Source organism: Lissotriton helveticus, chromosome 1_1 (assembly GCF_964261635.1).
Source record: "Lissotriton helveticus chromosome 1_1, aLisHel1.1, whole genome shotgun sequence".
NCBI classification, from domain to species: Eukaryota; Metazoa; Chordata; class Amphibia; order Caudata; family Salamandridae; genus Lissotriton; species Lissotriton helveticus.
The window spans coordinates 1,881,412,667-1,881,438,002 of NC_136057.1; the positions used below are offsets into that span (position 1 = coordinate 1,881,412,667).

The 25,336-nt window shown below is 43.4% G+C and overlaps 1 protein-coding gene across 4 annotated transcripts in view; it reads right to left on the bottom strand.

Moving 5' to 3' along the window:
• ANKRD45 (ankyrin repeat domain 45) overlaps nt 1-25,336 on the bottom strand; it is a 502,291-nt gene that overhangs the window by 240,857 nt on the left and 236,098 nt on the right. For all 4 annotated transcript variants that reach the window (XM_078642319.1, XM_078642293.1, XM_078642311.1 and 1 more), the window contains one exon: nt 4,138-4,305. In XM_078642319.1, coding sequence (XP_078498445.1) covers nt 4,138-4,305 — 168 coding nt within the window. The remainder of the gene's footprint in view (nt 1-4,137; nt 4,306-25,336) is intronic.

Consider the following 25,336-nt stretch of genomic DNA (forward strand, 5'->3'; position numbering starts at 1 on the left):
TCCCCTTTCGACCAAGCTCCTTTTACAAGTTCACCCCAGACCACTGGCTCATGCCTGTAACATTGTAACACCCTTATAACCAGGGACACAGAAATCGGCCGGGAAGAATCAAATAGTGTGGACAGGTTGTCTAAATTATGTAGACAGAAAAGACAAATTATGTGGCATAATGTGTCACTTTTGTTTTAAGTATTACTTCATTATTTCGGCATTTTTATATGTGGTAATGCTGTATGGGCAAATATTTCAGCTCATTAGTACCAGTGAAATAATCAAAAGTAAAAGTAAGCAACTGAAAGAGGACCAGTTACCCTTTGCAAAAGACCTACCCCTCAGCGTGAATACATATCCGATCAATTTCAGTAACTTTTGGGGGCATTTGAGCTAGAAACAAATGTGTTATTTACATTATGCAGCAAATGATAGATTATGTGGCAAATGTAGCAAATCCATTATTATGAGAAAAAAGTTGCAGCTGCTGAGTCACATAATTCTAGTGTTCTTGCTTATAACAACAAGTGTATGGATGCAAGCAAAGGAAAGATCATGGTTATGTCAAAATGTTGCAGTGTGGAAGAGGCCCGAAACAGCACATTGAGAGACTTGTCGTTATTGGACCCTCCACTTCAAAACAAAGGGTGCCTGGGGAGGCGCGTGGCGACGCCGACAGGATTGCCGTACCCTGAGAAGCTCCGCAACGCCGACTTCGTTTACTTTCAAAGGGTCTCTTCAATCGCAACACAGATTTTTTAAAAGGGACGCCAGCACGTCGGAAACTGCTAGGAGTACTCGGGCAAGTTTCCGACTGACTTTATGAACATTTAAACCCTCCTTTCTGTGTTTCCTATTTTTTCACTTCAGCTCCTTCAGTGATGGCGGCCGCCATTTCGCGCATTCCCGTTTTGGCGCGTTATTAATCTCTATGCTGCTCCTTTCAGCGTTCGTATGCTGTGCTTCTTGACCCTGCTCCTATATTGGCATTTGCAATGTTTATGAAGAGAGACATTCTTTCAGCATTTTAAAGAGATGTTTTTTTCTTTTTTCCTCAGCATCTGGAATTTTTTTTCTCTTCAACACAATGGCAGCATTGCCACTTTCCCTGCAATATTTTTTGTCAGTTGGTGCATTTCTGCCTCGCCATAACAACATCGCTTAACATAATCCTCGTCTACTTAGATTCTTCACAGCAATGTATTGCCTTCACAGTTCAATCCTACTGTATATTGTCATCACCACTCATCTTCTACTGTATTGGTACTTCAGGTCATTTGCACATCTGCTGGCTGCCTCGTCTTTTACTACCTTTCATGCTGTTGCGCTTTTCTGCGACAAAAAGTTTTTGAAATACTGCTTGGGCTGCGGGCTTCGCGCTCTCTTGCCTTTGCTCTCCATTACCTTAATCTAAAGTGACTCTGTTGCCTTTTTTCTCAGCGTTTCATAAGAGAAGTCTCGAATTCGTCTCAATCATCTGATTATCATGGATCATCTGCATTCTACTAAGCCTCATGGTGCTGCAGAGGTTTCTCCTGGAGGGCATAAAGACTCAACAGTTAATACCGGCAACCAGCTTAAGAAGTACCCTTGCTCTCCACCTAAATCACCTCTTCCCCTCACGCTGGAAGACATTATGGATGAGTTACGCCTCATTCGACCCTTTATGTCTGATTCCACCGCTACCCTTCAGAGAATTGAGGACAAACTGTCCAGCCTTGACTTAAGACTTTCTGATGTTGCGCAGAAGATAAGTGACGCACAAGACATCGTTGCTAGAGTTGACAGCCTCACCAAAGAGGTTACCCAACTTAAAAAGACTACAGAGGATTTGGAAAATCGCAACCGGCGTAATAACCTATGCATTTATGGAATTTCGGAAGGTTTTGAAAGTTCTGACATGATCTCTTTCCTGAAATCTCAAGTTCTGCAGATCGTTGGCTTTCCAAAATCAATGGATTTTAAAATCCAAAGAACGCACAGACTGGGGCCTAAGAATCTATCCTCTTCTACCAAACCAAGAGGTATCATCGCCTATTTTCTGCTGTATTCTGACCTTATGGCGATCCTCAATGCTACCAAACAACATAAACAGATGCTATGGTCTGGACATAAAATCTTCTTTAGTCAGGTAATTTCTAAACCAACAGCTAGCAGACGCAAAGAATTCCTTGATCTCAGACCAGCCTTGAAATCCATGAACGCTCGTTATGACCTTATACACCCCTGCTTTTTCAAAGTGACGTACAAAGACAGAACATTCTCCTTTGAGGATCCAGCTGATCTCCGGAAGTTCATCCATTCTCATCGAGGAGAACTTATGGAACTTAGCAATCATTGATGGTCTTGTTATTTGTCATCTATGCTCGTTTTTCTTCCTTAGGTTTATTGTGCGTGGTATGTCTTGTTCTTCACCTTGATTGTGTCTCATTCATATCTTTTAGGTTCTCCCTTTGTTGATCTGTTGCTGAAGTTTCATCCCTGCATCACCTGTTTGTCTATCACGTCTGATTTATCCCGATTCTTTCTCTGCTACGTTTGGTAAGTTCCCTTCCTTTTTGTTTAATTTGTCTATCATTTTTTATTTTTTTGAGTTTTCTCTCCCTTCTCTCTTGATTGTCTTGGTATATTAGTTTCCTTCCTCTCGGTGTTCTTCCCAGTGGAGTGGCCGTCCTGGTTTCTGCCGTTCCCCCTCCCACATTACTGTTCTCTGGTCTGTCATGGCTAAAGCCACTTGGCTTTCTGCCATCTCTTCTTTTCTAACTCTTCTCAGGTGACTGGTTTCCCCTCCTCTATTGCTTTTCTGGCAACATTCCCCTTTTCTATCTCTTTCTAAATCTTCCTCTCCTCCATTTAAGCTTATGGTTCTTCATTGTTCTCTCATCCTGCTCCTAGGGTGGTTATTTGTTACAATTTCTTCTCCTTTTGATGTCCCTTGCGATCTTCATCTTTTCTTCCTCTTTTCACTTTTTTATTCTCTACTCTTTCCCTTCTTTGACTTCTCTTTATTTTCAAGTCTACCTATATTCAAACCCCACAGATGAATGGTCTTCGTGTTATCTCATGGAATGCTAAAGGTATTCGCAACCCTGTTAAAAAACAAAGTGTCTTATCTCATTTAGCGAGATTGAAATGTCAAGTTGCACTGTTGCAAGAAACACACCTCAAATTGCAAGATCTGTCTTTACTGCGTAAGTAATGGGTAGGAGAAATATTCTGCTCCCCAGCAGTGAATAATAAAAATGGTATTGTTATTTTGTTTCATAAGTCGTTAAATGTTCAGTTACAAAATGAGTTTCATGATAATAATGGTCGATGGTTGTTTTTAAATACTACTGTTAACAATATACAACTTTCCTTTTGTATTGTTTATGGCCCAAATGGCATTGATTTAGCTTTTTGGAACAAATTTTCCACTCTTCTTTCGGTAGAAGACTTAATTGTAGGTGGTGACTGTAACCAACTCATGGATCCCTTTCTGGACCACAAATCATAAACCAGATTTGTTTGCAATAAGATGCAGAAAACCTTTTATAAAGCCATTTCTTCTAGAGGTCTAAGAGACACCTGGAGAATCTTACATCCTGATATAGTTTATATATCCCTTTTTGGGATTGAATTGTTCGCATGTTTATTTTATTTCTATTCCATCTTCTTTTCAATGCCATATTTTTTGTAATGATGTTTTACAATGCTTATTATATTCAATAAAGTTCTTTAAACTTTAAAAAAGAAAAGGTGCCTGGAAGACTCATTAGCAGGTATATATACTGACATTGCAGCTTTTCACTAGTAGTGTGTAGATTCCCTATTTGTATTTGCCATCATAATATATCTTTGACATACTGTTATATTTGTATATTATCCCTCTAGTTATTATCCCTGTAATATCCAACCTGTACTTTAGGTTTTCTGGTTTAGTGTCCCAGGCATCATCATGAATTAAGTGCTTAATTAGGTTTAAACATATACAGTACCCCCGACTAATGCATGGGACTTTGGTATAAAACTTAAGATAATTATGAAGTATGAATACATTTGTAAAAACAAAAAAGCAATGGGTAGACTCCGCACTATTCACATTCTGTTGTAGTAATTTGCTACAATGGTTAAGAGAGAATATTAGTAAAGGGTATTGCTCCTTACCTGACAAATCCAGGAACTCTGCACAGTCTGTCTTGCCGTATCTGAGGGCAACATCCCTTGCTTTCTCCCCCCGGAAGTTGATGGCCAAGATGGCTGCTCCCAGCTCCACCAGGGTCGCGAGGCTGTCAAGTTGGGCCCAGGCAGCTGCACAGTGGATGGGCGAGTAACCTGTTAACACATAAGACAACATGTATGTCTCAGCACAGTCTTGAAAATAGCAAGTGGGGGCAACAGTGTTTCAGCTGCTACCGTGAAAATCATTTACAGGGCATACTGAGAATCTTCTAGAAAAATCTGGAGACATATAATACTTGCTGATAACTACCAAACAAACCTTCCATTATTAAATAATGGCTTCACATATTTACTCTACCCAGATATTTATCCTGATAGTTATTTAAATATTTAGCAGACTTTCTGAGTGAAAATTAAACCACTGAAGCACCTTCAAATTATTAATATGTACATGTAGAACAATAGAAATGAAAACCACCACAAATTAAAAAATAATTAAAAAAATAAAGTGAAATCATTTTCATAAAAATGCAGTAGAATAAAAGAATAACAATAATTAAAAAATGAATTACATAATAATGATGGATTTGAGTCTCTTCCTAAAATGCAGGTGGTTAGGAATAATTAGATTAAGTTAGGGAAGGGAATCCAAAGAGGCACAATCACTGTGAGTGGAGAAGGATTTCTGATTAGAAAACCTGGTAAATTGTAACTGGTTGAGAGAAGTTGAATGTGAATAGAGACTGCCATCCTTGAAGCCTGAGAGTGATTAAGGAGAATCGCTTTAGAAACCTGGCAGCACACTCATGAAATGTATCGATTGAGATGCTTAGCCTGGATGTTGCAGGCCTTAACAGTAGGAATAAGAGACGATTAGTCCTGGAGGAGCTCAAAATGTATAACCCCCATTTAGTGTTAATAACAGAGACTCATATTTGTTATAAAGACAGGAAGCTACTGGGGCAACTGGGTTATGAGGTAATAGACTGTTCAACATTAAATGCCTCTATTAGAGGGGTTGCCATTTTGAAACAAAAGCAATTAAGATCAGAAGCTACCAAAATAGCTGTGGACAAGGGGGGTAGATAAGCAATCGTTCAATTAGATTTAGAAAACTGTAAATATGTATTTTTTGTTGTTTATGGACCTAATATTAATGATCCTTTTATTTTTGATTGGTTACATATTGAGTTGTTGGACTGTGAAGGAGAACTCATAATTATGGGAGATTTTATGTGCATAATGAACTATGAGCTGGACACTACCAGGCGGAGTGCCTTTCAACGGATGCGTAAAACACGAGCTGCTATATGAGAATTAAGCCGCTTACATAATATAAAGAATGCCTGGCGAACTGTTCACCCTAATTTAGCAGGGTATACTTATTATTCAGCACCCCATAAACTATGCTCACATATAGATATGGCTTGGGTATCTGAAAAGACCCTAGATTCTAGCACTATAGAGATATGCCCAAGGGTCACATCAGACCACAATCCTATCCTTCTTGTTTTTAACATCTTATCAAGGAAACAAGGCCTAAGGCTATTCTCATTTCCCAGATATCTATTATTAGTGTCAATATTTATCTTACAACTTAAAGAACACATCACAGAATTTATAAAATTGAATCTTAATTCTACTTAACCTATTTTTGTTTGGGACGCCTGTAAGGCCAGTATAAGGGGATTTGTCTAGCAGTTTATTCTGAGACAGAATTTAGAGCATAGAAAAGAGATCAAAAGTATGACTTCCAATATTTTGTCACTAGACCACCATCTGGCAGAAGCCCTTCGCCAAGGCTCACAAAATATAGCTGAATTAGGATTAAAATTAGTGAGCCACGAAAGACACTCTCAGAGAGAAAAGTATTGTTAAACTTCATTAATACCGATTGTCTCAGTACGAGAGCGGTGATAAAATTGGGAAAATCTTGGCATACAAAGTTGCTGACGATAAGGCCAACACACTAATCAAATCAATCAAGGGACCTAATAATATCATCTACAATCAACCTGCACAGATAATCGAACAATTTGTTAATTATTATAGAAACTTGTATACTCCTGAAAATTATCCTACCATGAATAGTATACAAACGTATATTGATAATAATATGATAAATAATAGAGAAATAGAAGGAATGGGGCAATTGGTTGAGAATATTACTACTACAGAGCTCAGACTTGTGATTGCTTCTCTTCCTTCTGGAATGGCTGCTGGGGAGGATATGCTTCCTATAGAACTTTATAAAATCTGCATTGACGAATTACTCCCTCTTTTTTGCATAGTCATTAACTCAATTGGAGAAAGTGGAAGGGTCCCTAACTCATGGAACACAGCTAAAATAGTGTTCTTTTTAAAAAAAGCATAAACCTGCTGATGAGTGTGGGTCATATAGGCCCATCTCACTCATCAACGCGGATGCAAAAGCATTCGCGAAAGATCTCGCCATCCGATTGGCTCCTCTTATGCCAAAACTAGTCAATCCACAACAACAAGGATTTGTAATGGGCAGGGATACAACGGCCCATGTAAATATGGCGATAACCGCCTTTGATGTAGCGGCGAATAATTCCACCCCACTTGGTATGATATTACTGGGTGCTGAAAAAGCTTTCGACCGATTGGGGTGGGATTATCTATGGGCAGTGATGACAGTGTATGGCTTTAAGGGCCAATATTTAAAATGGGTACAGGCTCTATATGATCGTCCTACCACGAAAATTAGTTATGCCGGTATGACATCTTCTAAGTTTACAATATCTAGGTGCACTCGGCAAGGGTGCCCTTTGTCACCCTTGCTGTTTGCACTCTCCATGGAGCCATTCATAAATGCACTTCAGACTCAACCATGCATTGTCCCTTTTGAATTCGGTCTTAATTTTCTTAAAATCACAGCCTACGCTGACGATATTGCCATATATTCTACAGACGTGGTAGAAGCCCTAATAGGTATAACTGATGAGGCTAATAGTTTCGGGCAATATCTGGATACAAATAAATATAAATAAAACACAGGTTATAGTGAACTATAATCCTCAGGCTCCTGTTCAAGGGATATGTAGGGCCGCTACATACCTGGGTGTTAAAATCTCATCTAAAATAGGGGATATAATAACACTTAATTACGATGCTTTATTAAAGGAAGTGTAAGTTTTGGTAAAAAAAATGGCATAAGGTCCCCCTACGTCTTGTTGGCTGGATTAATTTAACAAGCATTTGCAATGCAATAGGTCTCGCATTAGGAAAGTTTGAGCTATTGGTCTTGTAAATGACAAATGTTTTACTTATGTGTTGGTTTTGAAAATAGCGAAATTAATAGCTTTGTCATTTACAATGCTAATAGTTTTAACTTTCGCAAATGTGATACCTATAGCATTTGTAATGCAATGTGTTGTATTTACGTGACTTAGATGTATTGATATTAAAAATAACAATGGCTTTTAATTTTTTTTTATTAATACTTAAATAAAAGTTATTGTAATTTATAATGGCAATAGATTAAACTTTTGTAAATAACTTTTGTGAAGATTATGTTCAGTGTATTTGAACAGCCTATTAAATGGGAAGAGAAGTAAGGCATGCCTTCAGGATACTAAATCATATATATTTGTCAATAATGCGGCAAATAATGGTATAAATAAAACTCAAATATAAAAGACATCTTAGATATACACACTTTAGGAAACTGGAAAAGAGATACCCTAGACAGCCTGGCATAGCTGCTCCGGAAGGGCAAGAGTAGAAGCAGATCGCTCCTGATCACCAGCCAATATTATGTTTATTAGGATACCCCTGTAATCTCAATATTGTGAAGATAACACTCCTTTTGGGGGAGTTTCACTTTAAGAGACTGTAACATTCATATGGTGTATGACTAACTAAAACTAGCACTCAGTAATTGCTGCAGCACTCTCACTAGAGCACTCGCAGTGCCGCAGCACTCCCTCTCACTAGAGCACTCGCAGTGCCGCAGCACTCCCTCTCACTGGAGCAATCATTCACTGCTGTAGCACTCTCTCTCACTGTAGCACTCATTCACTGCTGTAGCACTCTCTCTCACTATAGCACTCACAGTGCTGCATCACTCTCTCTCACTGGAGCACTCAGTCACTGCTGCAGCACTCTCACAAGAGCACTCGCAGTGCCGCAGCACTCCCTCTCACTGGAGCACTCATTCACTGCTGTAGCACTCTCTCTCACGTTAGCACTCATTCACTGCTGTAGCACTCTCTCTCACTGTAGCACTCATTCACTGCTGTAGCACTCCCTCTCACTGTAGCACGCAGTTACTGCTGCAGCACTCACTAGAGCACTCACAGTGCTGCATCCCTCTCTCTCACTGGAGCACACAGTCACTGCTGCAGCACTCTCACAAGAGCACTCGCAGTGCCGCAGCACTCTCTCTCACTGGAGCAATCATTCACTGCTGCATCCCTCTCTCTCACTGTAGCACGCAGTCGCTGCTGCAGCACTCTCTCTCACTGTAGCACGCAGTCACTGCTGCAGCACTCACTAGAGCACTCACAGTGCTGCATCCCTCTCTCTCACTGGTGCACTCAGTCACTGCTGCAGCACTCTCACTAGAGGACTCGCAGTGCCGCAGCACTGTCTCTCACTAGAGAACCCACAGTCACTGTGCGTGAGGACGGCTAACCCCACTACTAAGGCTGTGTCCGAGAGGCCGGGTAACCCCACCACAGAGGCCGTGTTTGACTCTGTCTGAGAGGCTAGACTCTGGGCGTAGAGTAACTCCACCACCACCAGCCAGTGTGTGTCTGAGAGGCCGGTCCCCGGAGCCTTCTCTGGGGAAGACTTTCCACCTAGCCCACGAGATAAAGCTGAGCCTCTATCTCTGAGAAAAAGTGAGGTAAGAGCACCGCAGCCACCATTGTTCCCTCTTCCTCCCCCTGAAACACAGGAAGCCGCATGCCAGGAGGATTCAAAGGTCATTAAAAAAACACTGGATGAATCTGAGGGAAGTACACAACTCAAGCTCGGCTATTTTTTGGCCTGGCCCAGGCCCACCACCACAGTCAGTGCAGCACCCTCGGTGCCCGCAGCAGTGCAAGCGCTGCGTCAGTGTGTGACCCTGGGAGCCTGCTCCAGTGAAGGGCGCCCACACGTCACTGAGGCTGGAGGACCCCAACACAAGCTGCAGGAAACCCCCGAGTTGTGTGACCATGTTTTCAAAGTAAACCGGAGAGTAGCACTCACTGATAGTACCATCTCTTACCTTCTCTTATTTCATGGGCTTAGATATGGCAGCGGCGCTTTATGAAGCGCTATGTGACGCAGGAGTTATTATTACCTGAGGAAGGAGGCGAAAAGGCGCGGTGAATGGAGCTGGGAGTAGCAGGCATTGGGGCTGAGGTACAAAAGGGAGTAGGTCAGGACAGCACAGGGTAGAGGTGAAGGGGGGAAAGGAGGAGGAGGGAAGAAAGGGCAGAACCGGCTGGGAAAATGTATGGCGATGTGTGGGCAGGAAGAGCAATGGGCTGCGAAGGTTGATGGAGCGGAGCAGCCGGGGAGAGGTACAGGCATGGAGGGGTGCAGACCGAGACATGTGGGCAGAAACTGGGAAAGGGAACTGTGCGGCCAGGAAACGGTATGGGCTCGGAGAGCTGTGCGCTGGGAGAAGGGCTGACAGATAACTACGGGTTGGGAACAGGCTGGGAGACCTGCTGGCAGGAAGATGTGTTGCAGGCTTCGCCGTGAAATGGATCCAAAAAAAAATATTTTTGTTACCCATGTTCTGAAGTACTTCCTTCGTTTTCATATGACTGTGATTGTGTTTGCTATCCGGTTGCTTTAATACTTGCACATGTGGAGTGAGACATTCAGATTCAGGCACCCGATTGTGGAACTTTTGTCTTCACAGCCTGCATTTCATCACAAATACAACTACCTTTAAAAACGAGTCCTCACCGCCTTCCCTCGGACGGTCCTGGTGGGCAAAATCCAAGTCACAGGGGCAGTCCGAGCCTGGAGAAGCGAGCTCCGTGTGCCGGCGCCGCTGAAAGCTGATCTTGCGGCGACCCGGAAGCTCTTGCCCGGCCGGCCAATCCGCTCGCGGCCGACCGGAAGTCCCGCCTCCCGAGGTCCGCGAGCTGCGAGCTACCGGCGCATGGAGCGCCCTGACGTCCGGGGTAGCCCGGGTCCCCAGGAGGGGGCCGGGGAAAAGGAGGAGTGTGGCGCCTGTTGCGGGGCTCCTCTGACCTGAGGGAGCCCCGATTTAGAGGATGAGACGCGCCGCGCCGTGAGGAGCCCCGCCGGAAGAGCGCAGTCGGTGAGTGGGGCCCAGGGCTGATGTGAAGTGCGTGCGTGCCTGTGTGTATGCCTGGGGGGGTGGGGAGGTGGGAGTGTGTGCGCGAAGGAAAATGTCTGCGCATGCGTGACTGTGTGTGATTGAGAGAGAATGCGAGGTAGGGGATAGTGTGCCTGTATGTTTGCCTGTATGTGTGCCGTATGCCTGCGTGTGCATGCGCGCGCCTGTGTGTGTGTGTGTGTGTGCGTGCGTGCATGCAGAGGGGTGGGGGCTGTCTGTGTCTGTGTGAGAGCCAGGGCTTGCACCACGCATGCGCAGCTATCAGACGCTCGCTCCCGAGGTGAAATCCGACCTCGTCAAAGCGCGCGTCTGGTAGCTGTCCACTCTCCTAAATACGGGCAGCATAAGTTGTCGAGCTGATGCATTCATGCTTCGCATGAATGCAACATCAGCTCGACCTAATAAAAATGAAGGTACTGCCAAAATTCCTTTATTTATTTAGATCAATTCCTTTACGCGTTAATAATTCTTTTTTTTTAATTAGATGGGATTCTTAGTAGTTTTATTTGGGGGTATAAAAAAGCCTGTAGATCGATTGCCTTACTTAAACTTCCATTCAATAAAGGTGGGCTCAATTTCCCGGATTTCAGATTATATTTTTTTGCAACTTTCTTTGGTCGCCTTCGTAGCTTGCTCAATTCCAATAATCAATTTTACTTTCATCAATTTATGTTGGGCACAGACTCTAATCAATTTTTAGCAAGAGTAAACCACCCTAACTACTTTAAAAGGGTAAAGTTCAAGACTGCGAGGGAGACGGTCAGAATATGGAATTCGATACTGACTATTTGTAGGACTTCTTTTTTTCATTCTAAGTTACCGCTGTGGGGCAATCCGGGACTTCCCGGAATTTTCAGCGACGGAGCAGGGATTACATGGGCTAACTTTGGTATTAATCCTTTAGGGGATCTTTATGGCACTGATGGATTTTGGGATTTTGCAACACTTAAACTTCTTTAAAAATTGACTGAACCTATGCGGTTTAAATATATGCAAATTCTGGACTTTTTTTTACGTAAGATGAAGCTGAGGGAAGTCTCTGACTCGGACATCAGGACTTACCTTTACTCTGAAAAGACGAAATCATTAATTAGCGAGGGCTATAAATGCCTTAATTAATATAAGGCTGATGATTGCTTGAAACTTGCTATGAAATGGACCACAAGATTAGGTACTAATATAACTGCTAATAAGATGTCTGCTACACTTTGTAGCATCAATAATGTAGTACAGTCATCGAGTTTAAGGCTTCAACTATATAAAACAATATGTCTTTTATATTATACCCCGCAAAGAATATCAAAGTGGTCTCAAAGTAGCCAACCAAGCGACCGCTCCAAGTGCCCCAAATGCGATTTAGTTGCGGCGGATTTCGAACACATGCTTTTCTCATGTCCGGCATTGTATGAGTTCTGGTCTGGACTGGAAAATATTCTGAATCAAAAACAAATAGCTTTTGTCCCTTTTTCAGTAATAACGGTATTATTAGGCATACAACCATCAAACAGTCCACATAAAGATTTAATAATAGGGGGAGCATGACGTCCGGAAGCTAACGGCCGTAGGAGGAGTCCCGGCAATGTGTGGTGCGTGCGCATTCTCCTGATGCTTTCTGCACGGCGGTGTCGGCGATGTCGGCAGATCGGCGTCTCCTTGCCTAACTGAAGTTTCCCCCTTGTTTCCTCTACCCCTTGATTCCTCGATTCTTGGCGAGGCACTTCTTTTCTCTTCACGGAAATAGCGTGGCAGACAGCAGACGCAGGGACCGGGAGGCGAGAGGCAATCCCCGATGGTGTGTTCAAACGCACCCTTTCTCGCGTCCTTACCCACGGAGCTGCTGGGCTATAGACTGCTGGAAGCCGCGAGGAGGTGGAAGCGGCTTTGCCCCAGTGTGTGGAGCAGGGTGGTGAGAGTCTCGGCTCCCTCTGCAGCAGCGGGCAGTGCAACTGCAACATCTGTTGTGGCAGCTTCTTCTTTTCCTCACGGTTGGAGTGTCTTGAATGCATATGGCGGCAAGGTAGGAGTGGGGGAAGTGAGCGGGAGGCGGAAGGACGTAAATTATGAGCTGCCATTTGAGCCTCTAGAGGAGTCCTTGGTGATTGGTTGTAGTAGCAGCCTGTGTAACTCCGGAGGAGACTGCAATAGCCTGGTGTGTATGGAGAACAGGGAGGAGGCTGGGGGGGTTGAGGAGGTGGAGTGGGCTCAACCTGCAAGTAGTGTGATTAAACCTGCGATCAACGCTAAGACCGACATTTCACTTAAAGCGAAGGTGGGGCGCTATACACTCCGGAACAGAGCTTTGGTTAGCTCCCCAGCCCAGCTTGAGTTAATAAGGGGTGCACCACAGGTGGTGGTAGTGAAAGCAGGTACTAGCCATACACGGCAGAATAAAGACATACAAGAGAACTCTCGAGACCCACAAGTCTCTCCTGGGGGAAGGAAGCGGAAGAACAAAAGGCAGAAAAAGATTGGTCTTACAACCAATTAAAAAATCACCCCATCACTAAAATCTTATTATAAAATCTGTGGCACTACTTCTACCTCCTCCGCTTCAACATCCGCCTTATCTAAGCAGGATATGGCTACGAAGGAGGTTTTGGACTTGACTACCTCTCTCCCCCCTACCACTGGCTCCGGTGCAGTAATGTCCGTGACTCCCCTCGCCATTCCACATGCGAAAGAGGCCTCAGTCCAGGGTGTCTCATGTAATCCTATTAACACCACCATTGGAACTATCATTGAATCTACTTGTATTACTGGTACTATTGGTACTGCGTTAGAGCCCCCGTTGGAGGTCCCTCTGTCTAATCCGCAGGAGGAGCACGTAGAAGTTCACCCATCAGTTGAGCTCTCAAATAGTTTTTCGGCCCTCGAATTGAGAGATTTTGACATGGAAAATCTGCCCGGTGCGCTTGGTAAATCTGGTATCCCTATAGAGAAGGGGGCTAGGCCATAGGAGACTATGATTCGACGCCCTGGAGTATACCCCGAGCCCCTGAAGGACTTTGATCATTCGAGGGACTTTGAGGCCCATGACATGTTTGAAAACTTTCCCGAGGCATCTTCTCTACCCTAACCCACAACTCATACCTCTACCCCTGGATCACTGGCTGATATATTGCTGAGTATACGTGATGACTTAGGAAAGAGATTTGATGACATAGGTAGGAGATTCTCTACATCGGAAGCCAATCAGGAGGCGATTCGAGCCTCTTGTGACCTTTTGTCACAAAAAGTAGAGGCGGTTTCAAAGAGAACGGATGTGCTTGAAGCCGAGGTGCCCAAAATCAAGGAAAGCATAAAATACTCATCCATTACAGTTATGAAGTTGACTCAGCAAAATCAAGAACTATATGATGAAATAGAGAGATTGGAGAACCACTCTAGAAAAAATAACCTAAAATTATTGAATGTTCCAGAGGATATTGAGGGGAGCGACATAAAGAGTTTTGTGGTATCCCTCCTGAGGACATTAATTTCACCTGCTGAGGAAGAGTTGGATCTAAAAATCGACATACAAAGAGTCCATCGCGATCCCTATAGAAGAACTCCTGGGAGAGAACGCCCGAGGAAAATACTAGTACATTTTCTTACGTATTCCCTTAAAGAGAAAATCCTGTCCCTTGCATTAAAGTCTGGCCAATTGCAAAGCAATCTGACTCCCACCCCATTTACGTTTTCTATTCGGTCGGATGTATCCCATAGGACTGCCACACGACAGTGGGAACTGGGCAAAAGGATGGCTATTTTGAATCAGCTGGGGGCCAAAACCCAACTTAGATTCCCTGCCTCTCTTCGCATTATGTGGGATAACCACATGTACAACATGCGTCACCTGGAAGAGGTGGACTCCCTTATAGATAAAATCAAAAAGGGTGGAGGAAAAGGAGCTGGGGCAGGAGGAGGAGTAGGAGGAGACCAGGATAGTGGGGGGGTGAGGTAGTCCGTAAAGAGTGAATTATAAGCTGATCCTGTACTTGAGGTAAAAAGAAAAACCTTTGATACAGAGTAATTGAGTGTAAAATTTAATTTAAATTGACGCCGACATTACTTTGTTTATATTGTAAAGCATCACTTTTTTTTAAATAGCCACACATTGAGGGGGGCTCCACCAAAGGGTGTATGCCCAAGAAGAAAGGGAGGGTTCCCCAGGGGGTAGAGGGTTAGAGGGGTCACTTGGGGTTGGGGTGGTTGTGGCACGGGTGGGGTCGCAGTGGGAAAAAAAAAGAAATTGTCCTCAAACCCAGTTATGCTAGCGATAAGCATGTTAGCTTGGAGTATTGATGTAAGCAGGGAAGTGGATTACTATAGACAAAATGGCTGAAGAAAGGCTAAAGTTTTTATCGTGGAATGTTAATGGCCTGCGGTGCAGTAGAAGACAGCGCCTGATCATGAAATATCTTGAGCAGTCACCCGCCCAGATATTCCTTATTCAAGAAACCCACCTAAGCTATGTAGAAACCAAAGAAGTCTTTGGTAGATATAATTGGATAGAGCATACTATCTGCTCCCAAAATATGACACATAACAAGGGGGTGGCAGTACTAATAAGGAAGGGAGCCATAAATACTATCAAAAGTGTATAAACTGACGCCTCCGGTAGGTGGATCTTGCTGCAGGTATATCTGGGGAGGAATGAGATCGCCATGGTATCCTATTATGGTCCAAATATAGACGACCCTGGTTGTCTTCTTAAAGTTCAGGCCATACTAACAGAAGTCACAACCTCAATCATAATAGGGGGCGATTTCAATGTTCTTTTAGACCCTGTCAGGGACAGGTCGAATCATAGTAAATATGTTATTGCACCACGCACTTGGAGAACAATGATCAATATGATCCACGATCTTGGCCTGGTGGACTTGTGGGAAGCCAAGGGAGGAACAGGATTAAGGTTCACCTACTTTAGTAAAAAACACGCCCATTCCTCTAGATTAGATTACATTTTAACGGACGCAGTAGGAGTAGAAAATATAGAGGACTGGATGAACTTCAACCACCTGAAGCTCAACCCCGATAAAACGGAGTTGGTGTTGACAGGTGGTTGCTCCAGTCCCTGGACCTCCTCCTTCTGGCCCCCCTCACTAGGTTCCCCCCCCACTCCTGTATCCTCTGTCAAAACCCTTGGATTCAAAATCAACAACGAACTTTCTCTGCATTCTCAAGTTTCGGCTGTGGTTTCCTCAGCCTTTCTTTCACTCAGGACTATCCGCAGAGTCTCTCGATTTTTCGCCCCAGATGCGCTCAAACTAATTCTTCTAGCCATGATAACATCTCGCCTAGACTATGGCAATATCCTTTACCATGGCATGCCCGACTACCTCATGAGACGTCTTCAGCTTGTTCAAAACCAGGCCGCTAGGCTGGTTTTTAACCTTTCTAAGTCACACCATGTAACCCCTCTTCTTTTTTCCCTGCACTGGCTCCCGGTCCGGCTACGCGTCTTATTCAAGCTCGGCTGCACCATTTTTAAAGCCCGGACAGGCTCTGCCCCTTCCTTCATTAACCTGGCCATGCAATCCTACACCCCCTCACGAGACCTTCGATCCTCTTCTCACCACCTTCTTTTGGTTCCCCGCTTCAAACGGAAGAAGTGGGGTGGTTCAAAATTTGCTACCACAGGTCCAGCCTTCTGGAACTCTCTCCCTTTGGCCCTCAGAACCTGCACCCAGTACCCCCAATTCCGTAGAGACCTCAAGACTTTCCTCTTCACCCAAGCCTTCCCATCCTGAATGTTCACCTCTTTCCCCTTTCCGCTTCGCTGAGTAGCTGTTGCCAGTAAGCGCCAAGAAACCGCCAGGTGTACGAGCGCTATATAAATCCCTTCAAATTCAAATTCAAATTCAAATTGTTCAGCCATCTATTCTTTCGGATCATGCACCCATAACTTTTACATATCTAGGTAGTAAAGCTAAGTCTCCCACCCGATGGATGTTAAACAGAGGTATATTGGTAGACCCAGAATTAATTATTACCATTAAGGAATCAACGAACAAATTCTTTTTAGACAATGTAGGGTCTACATCCCCCTGATGTGGTATGGGAGGCTTTTAAGGCCTATATTCGAGGGGAATTTCATAGCTTCACTTCTTTTAAAAACAAGAAGAATAGGCAAGAGTTCCATAAAATGGAATTAGAGATATCCAGATTAGAGAACGTAAGGTTCTAATGTCAACCTGAGATCCTCCCTTCTATTCTAAAAGACCTAGAACAAATCCGCTCATATTACAGAGCTAAGTTGGAGGAAAAAGTGAAAGCCAAATGGAATGTTCACAGAATGGAGCATTATGAATATGGGGAGAGAGCAAGCGCCACACTAGCCTGGAAGCTAAAAGCTGACAGGGTTAAAAACAACATTAATAAATTAATATTAGATGAAGTAGGCACAACATCATGCAAGCATGAAGATATGCAGTGATGCCTGGTCAATCTGTTTTCGGAGCTATATAAAGAGGAGGTAGTTCCTGACATTGATAGCATTCAAACATGGCTTCATAATAAAGATCTGCCGAGATTGGCCAATGACAGTCAAGAACTACTTGAAAGACCTATAACAGAGGAAGAAATTAAACAACATATTGCCAAGATTAAAAAGAACAAGGCAGCGGGGACGGATGTACTTCCAGGGGCAGTCTACAAAACTCTTGATGATGTTATCATATCTAGACTCCTAGAGCTATTTAATTATATCTACATAGAGGGGGGGGAAGGTACCCCCGTCTTGGAAGGAAGCAACAATTGTTCTTATACTGAAACCCGGTAAGAGCCTACTGAAGGCAGACTCCTATATGCCAATCTCCCTGCTAAAAGCAGATTATAAGATCTTTACTAGTGTTTTGGCAGGGAGATTGGTCAAGGTGATACCACAGGTGATAGAGGAGGAGCAGAAGGGGTTTACTCCGGGTAGGTTTATACAGGAACAGACATTACAACTGATTGGCTGTATAGATCTTGCGGGAGCAAGGTCAGAACCGCTTGCAGTGGCAGCGTATGACGCCGCTAAAGCGTTCGACCGCGTTAGCTTGATTTTCCTCTGGGAAACCCTCAGGGTTATGGGATTTGGTCCTCTGCTCATACGTTCATTAGTAAAATGCTATGATGGCGCATCTGCTACTATTCTCCTAAACGGAAAATTAACCCCTAGGTTCGAAATAAGGAGAGGCTCCCGACAGGGGTGCCCCATTTCACCCTTATTATTTAACATTTACATAGAGCCATTGGCGCAAATGCTCAGGTTAGATCCCCAAATAACCCCTTTTCGGATTCAAGACCTAAATATCAAATTTGCTCTGTACGCGGATGATCTGCTAGTCTATACTTGTAACCCTATCGAGGTCTTCCCAAAGGTCGAGCACTCTTTAAGCGAGTTCGGAAGATTTTCTGGCTACTCAGTGAACACTCTTAAGACCGAGATAATGTGCTGGGGAGTTGAAGGCTGGGAAAGTCAAGGGAGACCTGGATTTAAATACTTGGGAATTAGTATAGAGCAAGAATTGTTGAACATCCCCTTGACTAACTTAAATAGAGTAATAAAGGAAATTGACCATCTCTTCCTTAGATGGAGAAACATCAAACTTACAATTTATGGCCGAATAAATATAGTTAAGATGGTAATCTTACCCAAGCTAACATACCTTTTTAGCGCCATTCCCCTTGAATTTTCCTCTAAGCTTATTGGGAAAATTCAGAGTAAGATAGGTAGTTTTATATGGGCCAATAAGAACTCCAGATTATCCTGGAAGAAGCTGAAGAGGAGACTACTTAAGGGGGGGCTAGCATTACCTGACATCTTCTGTTATTGTCTTTCTTTTCAGTTTAAAAACATTTGCAGTCTTTTGTCCTGCCCTAGTGATAATAATTGGGGGAGGATCTTGAAGGTAATGGCAACACATGAGGGGGGCGGTGATGGTTTCTGTACAAATTTGGAGCTATAAGGTTCTTCAAGAAAGTCTGCCTAAAGGTAATTCGGGCAGCACTTAACTCATGGCAGAATCTGAAAACCAGGTGGGGTATAAAATATTATTCGGATTTCGCCCCAATCTGGGGCTCTCCAGGGCTTCCTGACTGCCTGAAGGACAGCTTGGCAGTGCCAATTGAACTCGCAGGCATAAGTACATTGTCCGAATTAATCTCAGTAGATGGGGTTTTACCTTGGGATGTCTTGAAAGTAAGGATTGGAGACTCTTTTTCACGATTTAAATTTTTACAACTACGCTCGTGGTACATTGCAGAAAAGAACAACATTGGCGGAAATTGGGAAATAGAGTTTAAACTCCAAAACCCCATCCCCTTAAAAAGGAAGTCGGGATATGGTACAGGAGCCTGCTAGATAGAGAAGATATTGAGCTCCCCCTCCCCATCTGTTTTGGAGAACATCAATTTTAGAAAATAAAGCTGCAGAGTTTTATCTTCCATCTATCTCTAACCTTTATAAGTTCGTAAAATCAGCCTCTTTGAAGGAAAACTATTTTTTTACTATCAATAGGATTTATTATACCCCTTATAAAGTAGCTAAGTTTGTCAGTGATCCAACCCCTAGGTGCCCTAAATGTGGCATGCTCAAGGCAGACGATCTCCCTTTTTTTTTATGATTGTTCCCAATTAAAAGGGTATTGGCAGAATGTAGAGCTGGCACTAACGGGGTATATTAGGCTACAAAGTTAAGTTAGACCCTGCATTGGTCATTTTTGGTTTAAATTCTTCACTGGAATATTGCATATCTAAAGTACAGACTGGCCTCTTTTTAAATTTGATTCTATTGGCCCATAGGGAAATATGTATATTATGGAAAGATCCAGCTGCTCCTCTTTATGAGAAGTGGCTTCGGGCCGCATTTGCAATGGCACGGCTTGATCGTACAGAAGGCAACGTTTGGGCGCCCTTAGTGTGCTGGGGGAAGGCACTAAGGTTGGTTTAAGATCGTCCAAGGATTACACCAAGCCTCGTACAAAGAAGCAGGCCTGGCGGTCCGTAGTGTATGCAGGAACATGGACCCAGGGCACCTAGGATAAACGGGGTCTAATGTTACGATGGCAGACGCTTACGGTGGTATGAGGACAATCTAAACAAAAAAAAAAAACAAAAAAAGAAAGATTTAATAATTATTTTACTCTCGTGTGCCAGACTGACTATTGCCAGGGCATGGGTATCCTCGAAACCGCCGCACATTATGGAATGGTGGTCTTTGGTGAATGAAATCTACACTATGGAGTCCGCATTAGCTAAAATAAGGGGAGTGCGATCAATGTTGAAATTGGATGGAATCTGGGGAACCTTTTTTAATTTTGTTTTAAACACTCCTCGCGCCTAATGAATGTTAAGGCTTAAATGAATGTGATTGCTAAAAATCTATCTTTTTCTCTTTTGTTTAATGTCGTACCATAATTGGTTGTCTTCTTCTGATCTGGCTAAAATCTTATCTCTGTATGGATTTGTTAATACTTTATTGCTTACTTCTCTGATTGTATATGTTACTAGCAGCCCGTCCCGACGTTGTCCGGGTATGAAATAGAATGGGTGTAATGTGTGTATTTGGCAAGGGCAATTTATTTTAAAATCTCACGGTAGACAACATTTTTTGTTTCATTAGAATAGGGACGGAGAAGGCCCAGCTGCAGCCCTGGTTGATGTTAGCAGGCGCGTGTAATTGGTGTAGTGATCCGCCGCCTGAGCCCGGCTACAGCCCTGGTTGATGTTAGCAGGCGCGTGTAATGTCGTTGAATGAGAGAGTTATCAGCCGCGTGTAAATCCGTTTAATGAGAGAGTTGAGTGACAGCAAGTAGGAGAGGCTGCAGTAATTGTCCCCGCAGACATGCTCATTTGCGTGTTCCCCCGCTTGAGGCCCAGATGCAGGCCTGTTTGATGTTAGCAGGCGCGTGTTCCCCCGCTTGAGGCCCAGCTACAGCCCTGGTTGATGTTATCAGGCGCGCGTAATTAGTGTACTGATCCGGCACCTGAGCCCGGCTAGAGCCCTGGTTGATGGTAGGAGGTGCGTGTAATTTCGTTGAATGAGAGAGTTCAGTAACAGCGCGCAGGAGAGGCTGCAGTAACGTTACTTAACAGGCCTCCAGGTGAACGCATTTGACACGCCCCCAGCACACGGCCACAGCAGACGATCTTCTGATTAATGTACGACCCACATGGCATGAAGGGCGGAACGTAGCAGATGCCCCCAGCATTTCTCAAGGCCCCCAGCGTGCCCCTTGATGCGGCGCAATTGAGTTCACATGGCATGAAGGCCGGACACACATTGTGTTGTCAATAAAAATATTTAAAAAAAAAAAAAAGCTAATAATAAGCATATGTTCCTTAACATGTTTATATGCTTAATTGATGATAACCTCTTTGATGTGAACGCATAACGCATTAAAATAGAAATGATGCATCTAAAAAAAAAAAAAAAAGAGACCTGCCAGCCAATCTTATAAAGCAGTTAGTCCTCCAGCAGGAACTAATGCCGCAGTCACAGGACTGGAATCTCATGATAAAACGGTCATGTTGTGACTACCAGCCTGGGTGTAAAGTGGTGTTTGGCTTTTTCTCTGGAATCTAGAGAAGTTGGTGGTTACTGGGCTTTTCCCATGGTTGCTATAGTGGTTATTATTGGAGTTTCAGGGCTTCAGATAGATACTCCAACTGGACAACCAAGTTACTTAGTTTGTATAGTTGATCCTTGAAGGACAAATCAAGAGACCAGTTTGATGCCTAAACCCGGAAGTAGTTTTGGAGCTCAGATACAGTTTGACACTGTAATGACTCATGATGAACTCAATGTCGAGTCACAGCTATAACTTTTAAAAGGAGCAAGCTTTCATTTACAGGTAAAAAAATAAGAACAGCTAAAATATTAAATAACAAAACAAATTAGAAGGTTCGAGCACCTCCCAGAACACAGGACAAAGGAAATTTGCATTGGTTACAAAGTGAGGCGGTACCATTTAATTATTATGGACATCTAGGTATAATGTTAAGAATAGGGCCTGGTTTGAGAATTTTATGCTTTTCTCTCAAACCTTCAGGTCAAAGTCGACATACTTTTAGCTTTGTATATGGCCCCTGGTAAATGGAAATAAAAGTTGTGAGACAACCTGTTACATTGGTGTGATATGTCGTTCCTTTGCTCTACTTTCAATGTAGCTCAATGTGGAGGAAGTGAATAGTCCAGTATGGATAAGCCTAAGCAGCAGGATATCTACAAACAAAAAAGCATAAAAACCATTCACCCAATGTAAACGGGGTTCCCACCCAACGCCACATAAAATTCTACTTAGGGTGCTTAAGAATGGATCTAAAGTCAAAGTGCCATTGTCTATTTAACAAAGACAGCGTGATCCAATGGTCACTGACGGGAAGGTGTAGGACACAATTCAAAGGGGTTCTACTCTAACTAGTCTTTAAAATCATAAATGTATTAATAGACAAAGACAGATCCCTGGCTCCACCATGCCTTGAAAGGCACCGTCACAAGAATGGCTTGTTAGAATCAAACTTTCCAATTAGCGGGGTTATTCCCTGGCTCCATAGATTTTTAGAAGAATCGCGGATTTACACTAGAGGTCAAGTTCTACCTTCAAACAGAACAGGTTAGAGAGAGGATGCAACAGTTCCAGAGTCAGGGCAACTTGCATAAACGAAGTGCCCACTATCCTAAAGTCCAAGGTGAAAAGGAAAAACCTTTTACCCTTCTCAGGCAGGACAAATGGTATTTTGTGTTCTTGCAAATTAAGGGATGGTTTTGAGTGGGTCAAGAAGATGCAGACTCGCCACATTAGCAGCCCTGAAATGACTTCTACAAGTCCTCAGCCCTATTGTGAAACAGTTCTTAGTGTCACTTGCAGCTGGGCTGCAAGGTCCTCGTGGCTTTTTGGTGGCTTATATCACATAGACAAACTCCATGCAGGCCTTAGTCTGTTGAACCTTGCTTATCTTCCTGCCCAAGGGTGAGGTCCTGTCCATCCTCAGCACTACAGCTTCCATTTTTCTAGTGCAGATCACAGCAGCAGGGCTTCCTACGTTTGTTACTAGTCGTGAAATGGCAACCGTCAGTCCACTACAGACATACATACCAATAAAATCTACCCTTTCAATTTGAAGGTCTATTTATATTAAAGTGTGGCATTGACAGGCAACCAAAATCATTCAAGAAATAGTGTCGGTAAAAATCGTAACCACAGACACCAAAGAAGAGGATCATCACCAGTTTTCGACTTGTGTTTTCACCAAGGAAGTAAAGGGTAGGAAATACAATGCCTATTCCCTGGATGGAGTTCCCAAGGAGTCCTGGGGAGAAGACAAAAGAAGAAAGTAACTGATGGCGACATTGATTTACTTCCTTATGTTAAATGCATAAAAGGCTTGAGCTCCTCAATGGAATCTACACTACCACCAATCATCAATACCCCTGTAGCCTGGTTAGTGTGGGGTTGCACTTTGGGTGAACCTTCCATCATGCAGAACCTTGTGTGAGCAACATTAACACACAGCACTACTCAGATAGCCTCACGAGTGCCTCTGCCGGGGACAAATAAAGGGGTTAGCAAGAAACTTCAATGAGAGTGCAGAAATGCCCAGGCTAACCTCACAATGTGAGGACTTACATCCATACAAATGCATTGAAGAGGGGAGTAAGGGATGACTCTACATCCTTGAGCCACTTTTATTTTTCCTAACAAATTCAAATGCACATCCATGCTAGCAGGTGCACTTATTGTGTGTTTGTATGCTTAGTTCCAAAACCTGTAAAAAAAAAAACAACACTATCGGCTTCGCGGGTTGGGGAACTACTTGCGGACCAATCCCATTAACAGATTCCTCCTGGAGCCAAAGCAGCACAGGGCAAGGAAACGTCAGGAGCTTAATCCTCCTAGATTGAATCCTTCCATAAACTGCATCCACTGTATGAAAACCATCCTTAAATAATGGTCAACCTTTTGCAGGTTTGTGAGCCCCTCTGCGGGTCCAGGTCACAAACATGAAGGCATTGTTGAGTAGTGGAAAGCTTGGGACAGTGTTGCTTTTTAAAGCACGATTGACAGAAACTATAGATGTTGGAGTTTGCACAGCACAACAGCATACTGCAAACCCAATACCCTGTAACTTACTATTTTTTTCTTTATTGGGTCAAATAGGAATGAGACGAGAACAAATGAGACTGGGCTTCTAAGAAACAAGTGTCTGTATCTTGTTATGTTGCTATGGAGTTATATATGACTGTATACCATTGGTACAGCCGCACCAAACTATGAGTTCAGGCATCTTTATGCCCTGGTCTCAAGGATTTCTGACACTGACTAGGGTTTGAAAGAACACGTTTATCTCAAGTATCTGGTTCAGGTCCAGGACTCAACACTCTTCTGTATGTCACCTCTTGGTTACTTTCTGAGTCTGGACAAGCAGCCAGCTCCAGTACTGCCCTGGGGCTGATCAAACTATTCCTGTCCAGACAGTTGTTTGCTCTTTTAAAGTGCTGTTGATTTCCCATATTTGCTTTTCTAGACTAATTAATAATAAATACTTTCATAATGTCTGTTGCAGACTGCTGGGGGGTCATTGGAAAGCACTGACTGCTTGCTCCGGCTCCACCAGCTGCTACACACTGCAGACATATGTAGTCCGTTGCAGTTGTACACCCTTCTTCATCCATCATTAAGCAGAGATGAGAAAAAAGTTATTCCCTCTGCTTCACTGCATTTACTGTTGATGCAGGTGTCTTTAGTCCCAAATGCAAGTGACGGCCACAAACTGCAGGTGACTTGACACGTTTTTACCCAGGAGATCCACGCGCAAACAGAACAAGGACAGAGACAAAATGGAACCCTGAGGGACAAAGGAACATTCAGCGGTTTGTGCAGAGGTAGACCCATCTATCTTCAAGAGTTGTATCTTTGGCAAGGAAGGATTCAGACCAGATCAACAACAAACTCCTGAATCTCACCCACGCCTCCAGTGTGTTAGGAATGTCCTAATTAATGTTCAGTAGTGACATAAATGGTTGACAGGTCCAACTTCACCAGAAACAGGAATTACCCTATCCGATTAACATTCATTGATAAACCCGTTTTTTGTTTTTTTACAGTTTTTACACATGTACCAAAATCCCCCCACAAAACTGGATTCGATAAAACGTAGGAGAGCACAATTTCTCTAACTATTAAGCTCTCTGGAGTGAGTATTTGTAGGGTTTTTTTCGCCAATCAAAACTAGATTCTCCATGTTCATTTTGAGCCTGACTGTTTCTTGAGGGGCAGTTCTCAGCTCAATTGAGCAGACTCTCTGGACATTCTTACAAGCCTTCCAAACTAAATAAGACTATGTGTTTGGGGATGTTCTTAGCAAAATAAATGTCACTGAATGTTCGCAATGTAACTGGGTACATTGTCATTGACCACCTGTTTGCTTTCCCTAAGAGTCTAGCAACGTTTGGGATATCCTACAAACTTCTAAATAAGAGTTTGCAATCAATGTCATGGTGGTCTTTCAGATGTATCTATGCTTTGCATGGTGGTTGATCATCCACGCTAGATAGGATGACTGGTCAGTCATTACTTATGGTGGAGATAACTCTACAACTTGGTGGCACAGAAGGAGTCTGTGCTGGTCACATGTCTGTCATATAAGGTTACTAAATAAAGTGTTTGGACTCAATTCTAAGCTCTCGGGCATAGTGGAGTAAGCCTTATGGGTCTAGGTACAGGAGGGTTTTTCTCTGCTTCAAGTGTCTGTAGGCAGGAGGACCTCTCAATACCTGGATACTCAACAAATATAGTTATTGTGTCGTTCAAAATTCTTCCTCGTTGTTCCCCAGGAATCAACCCTTCACACTTCTAGTTAATTATATATTCACTACCAGGGTCT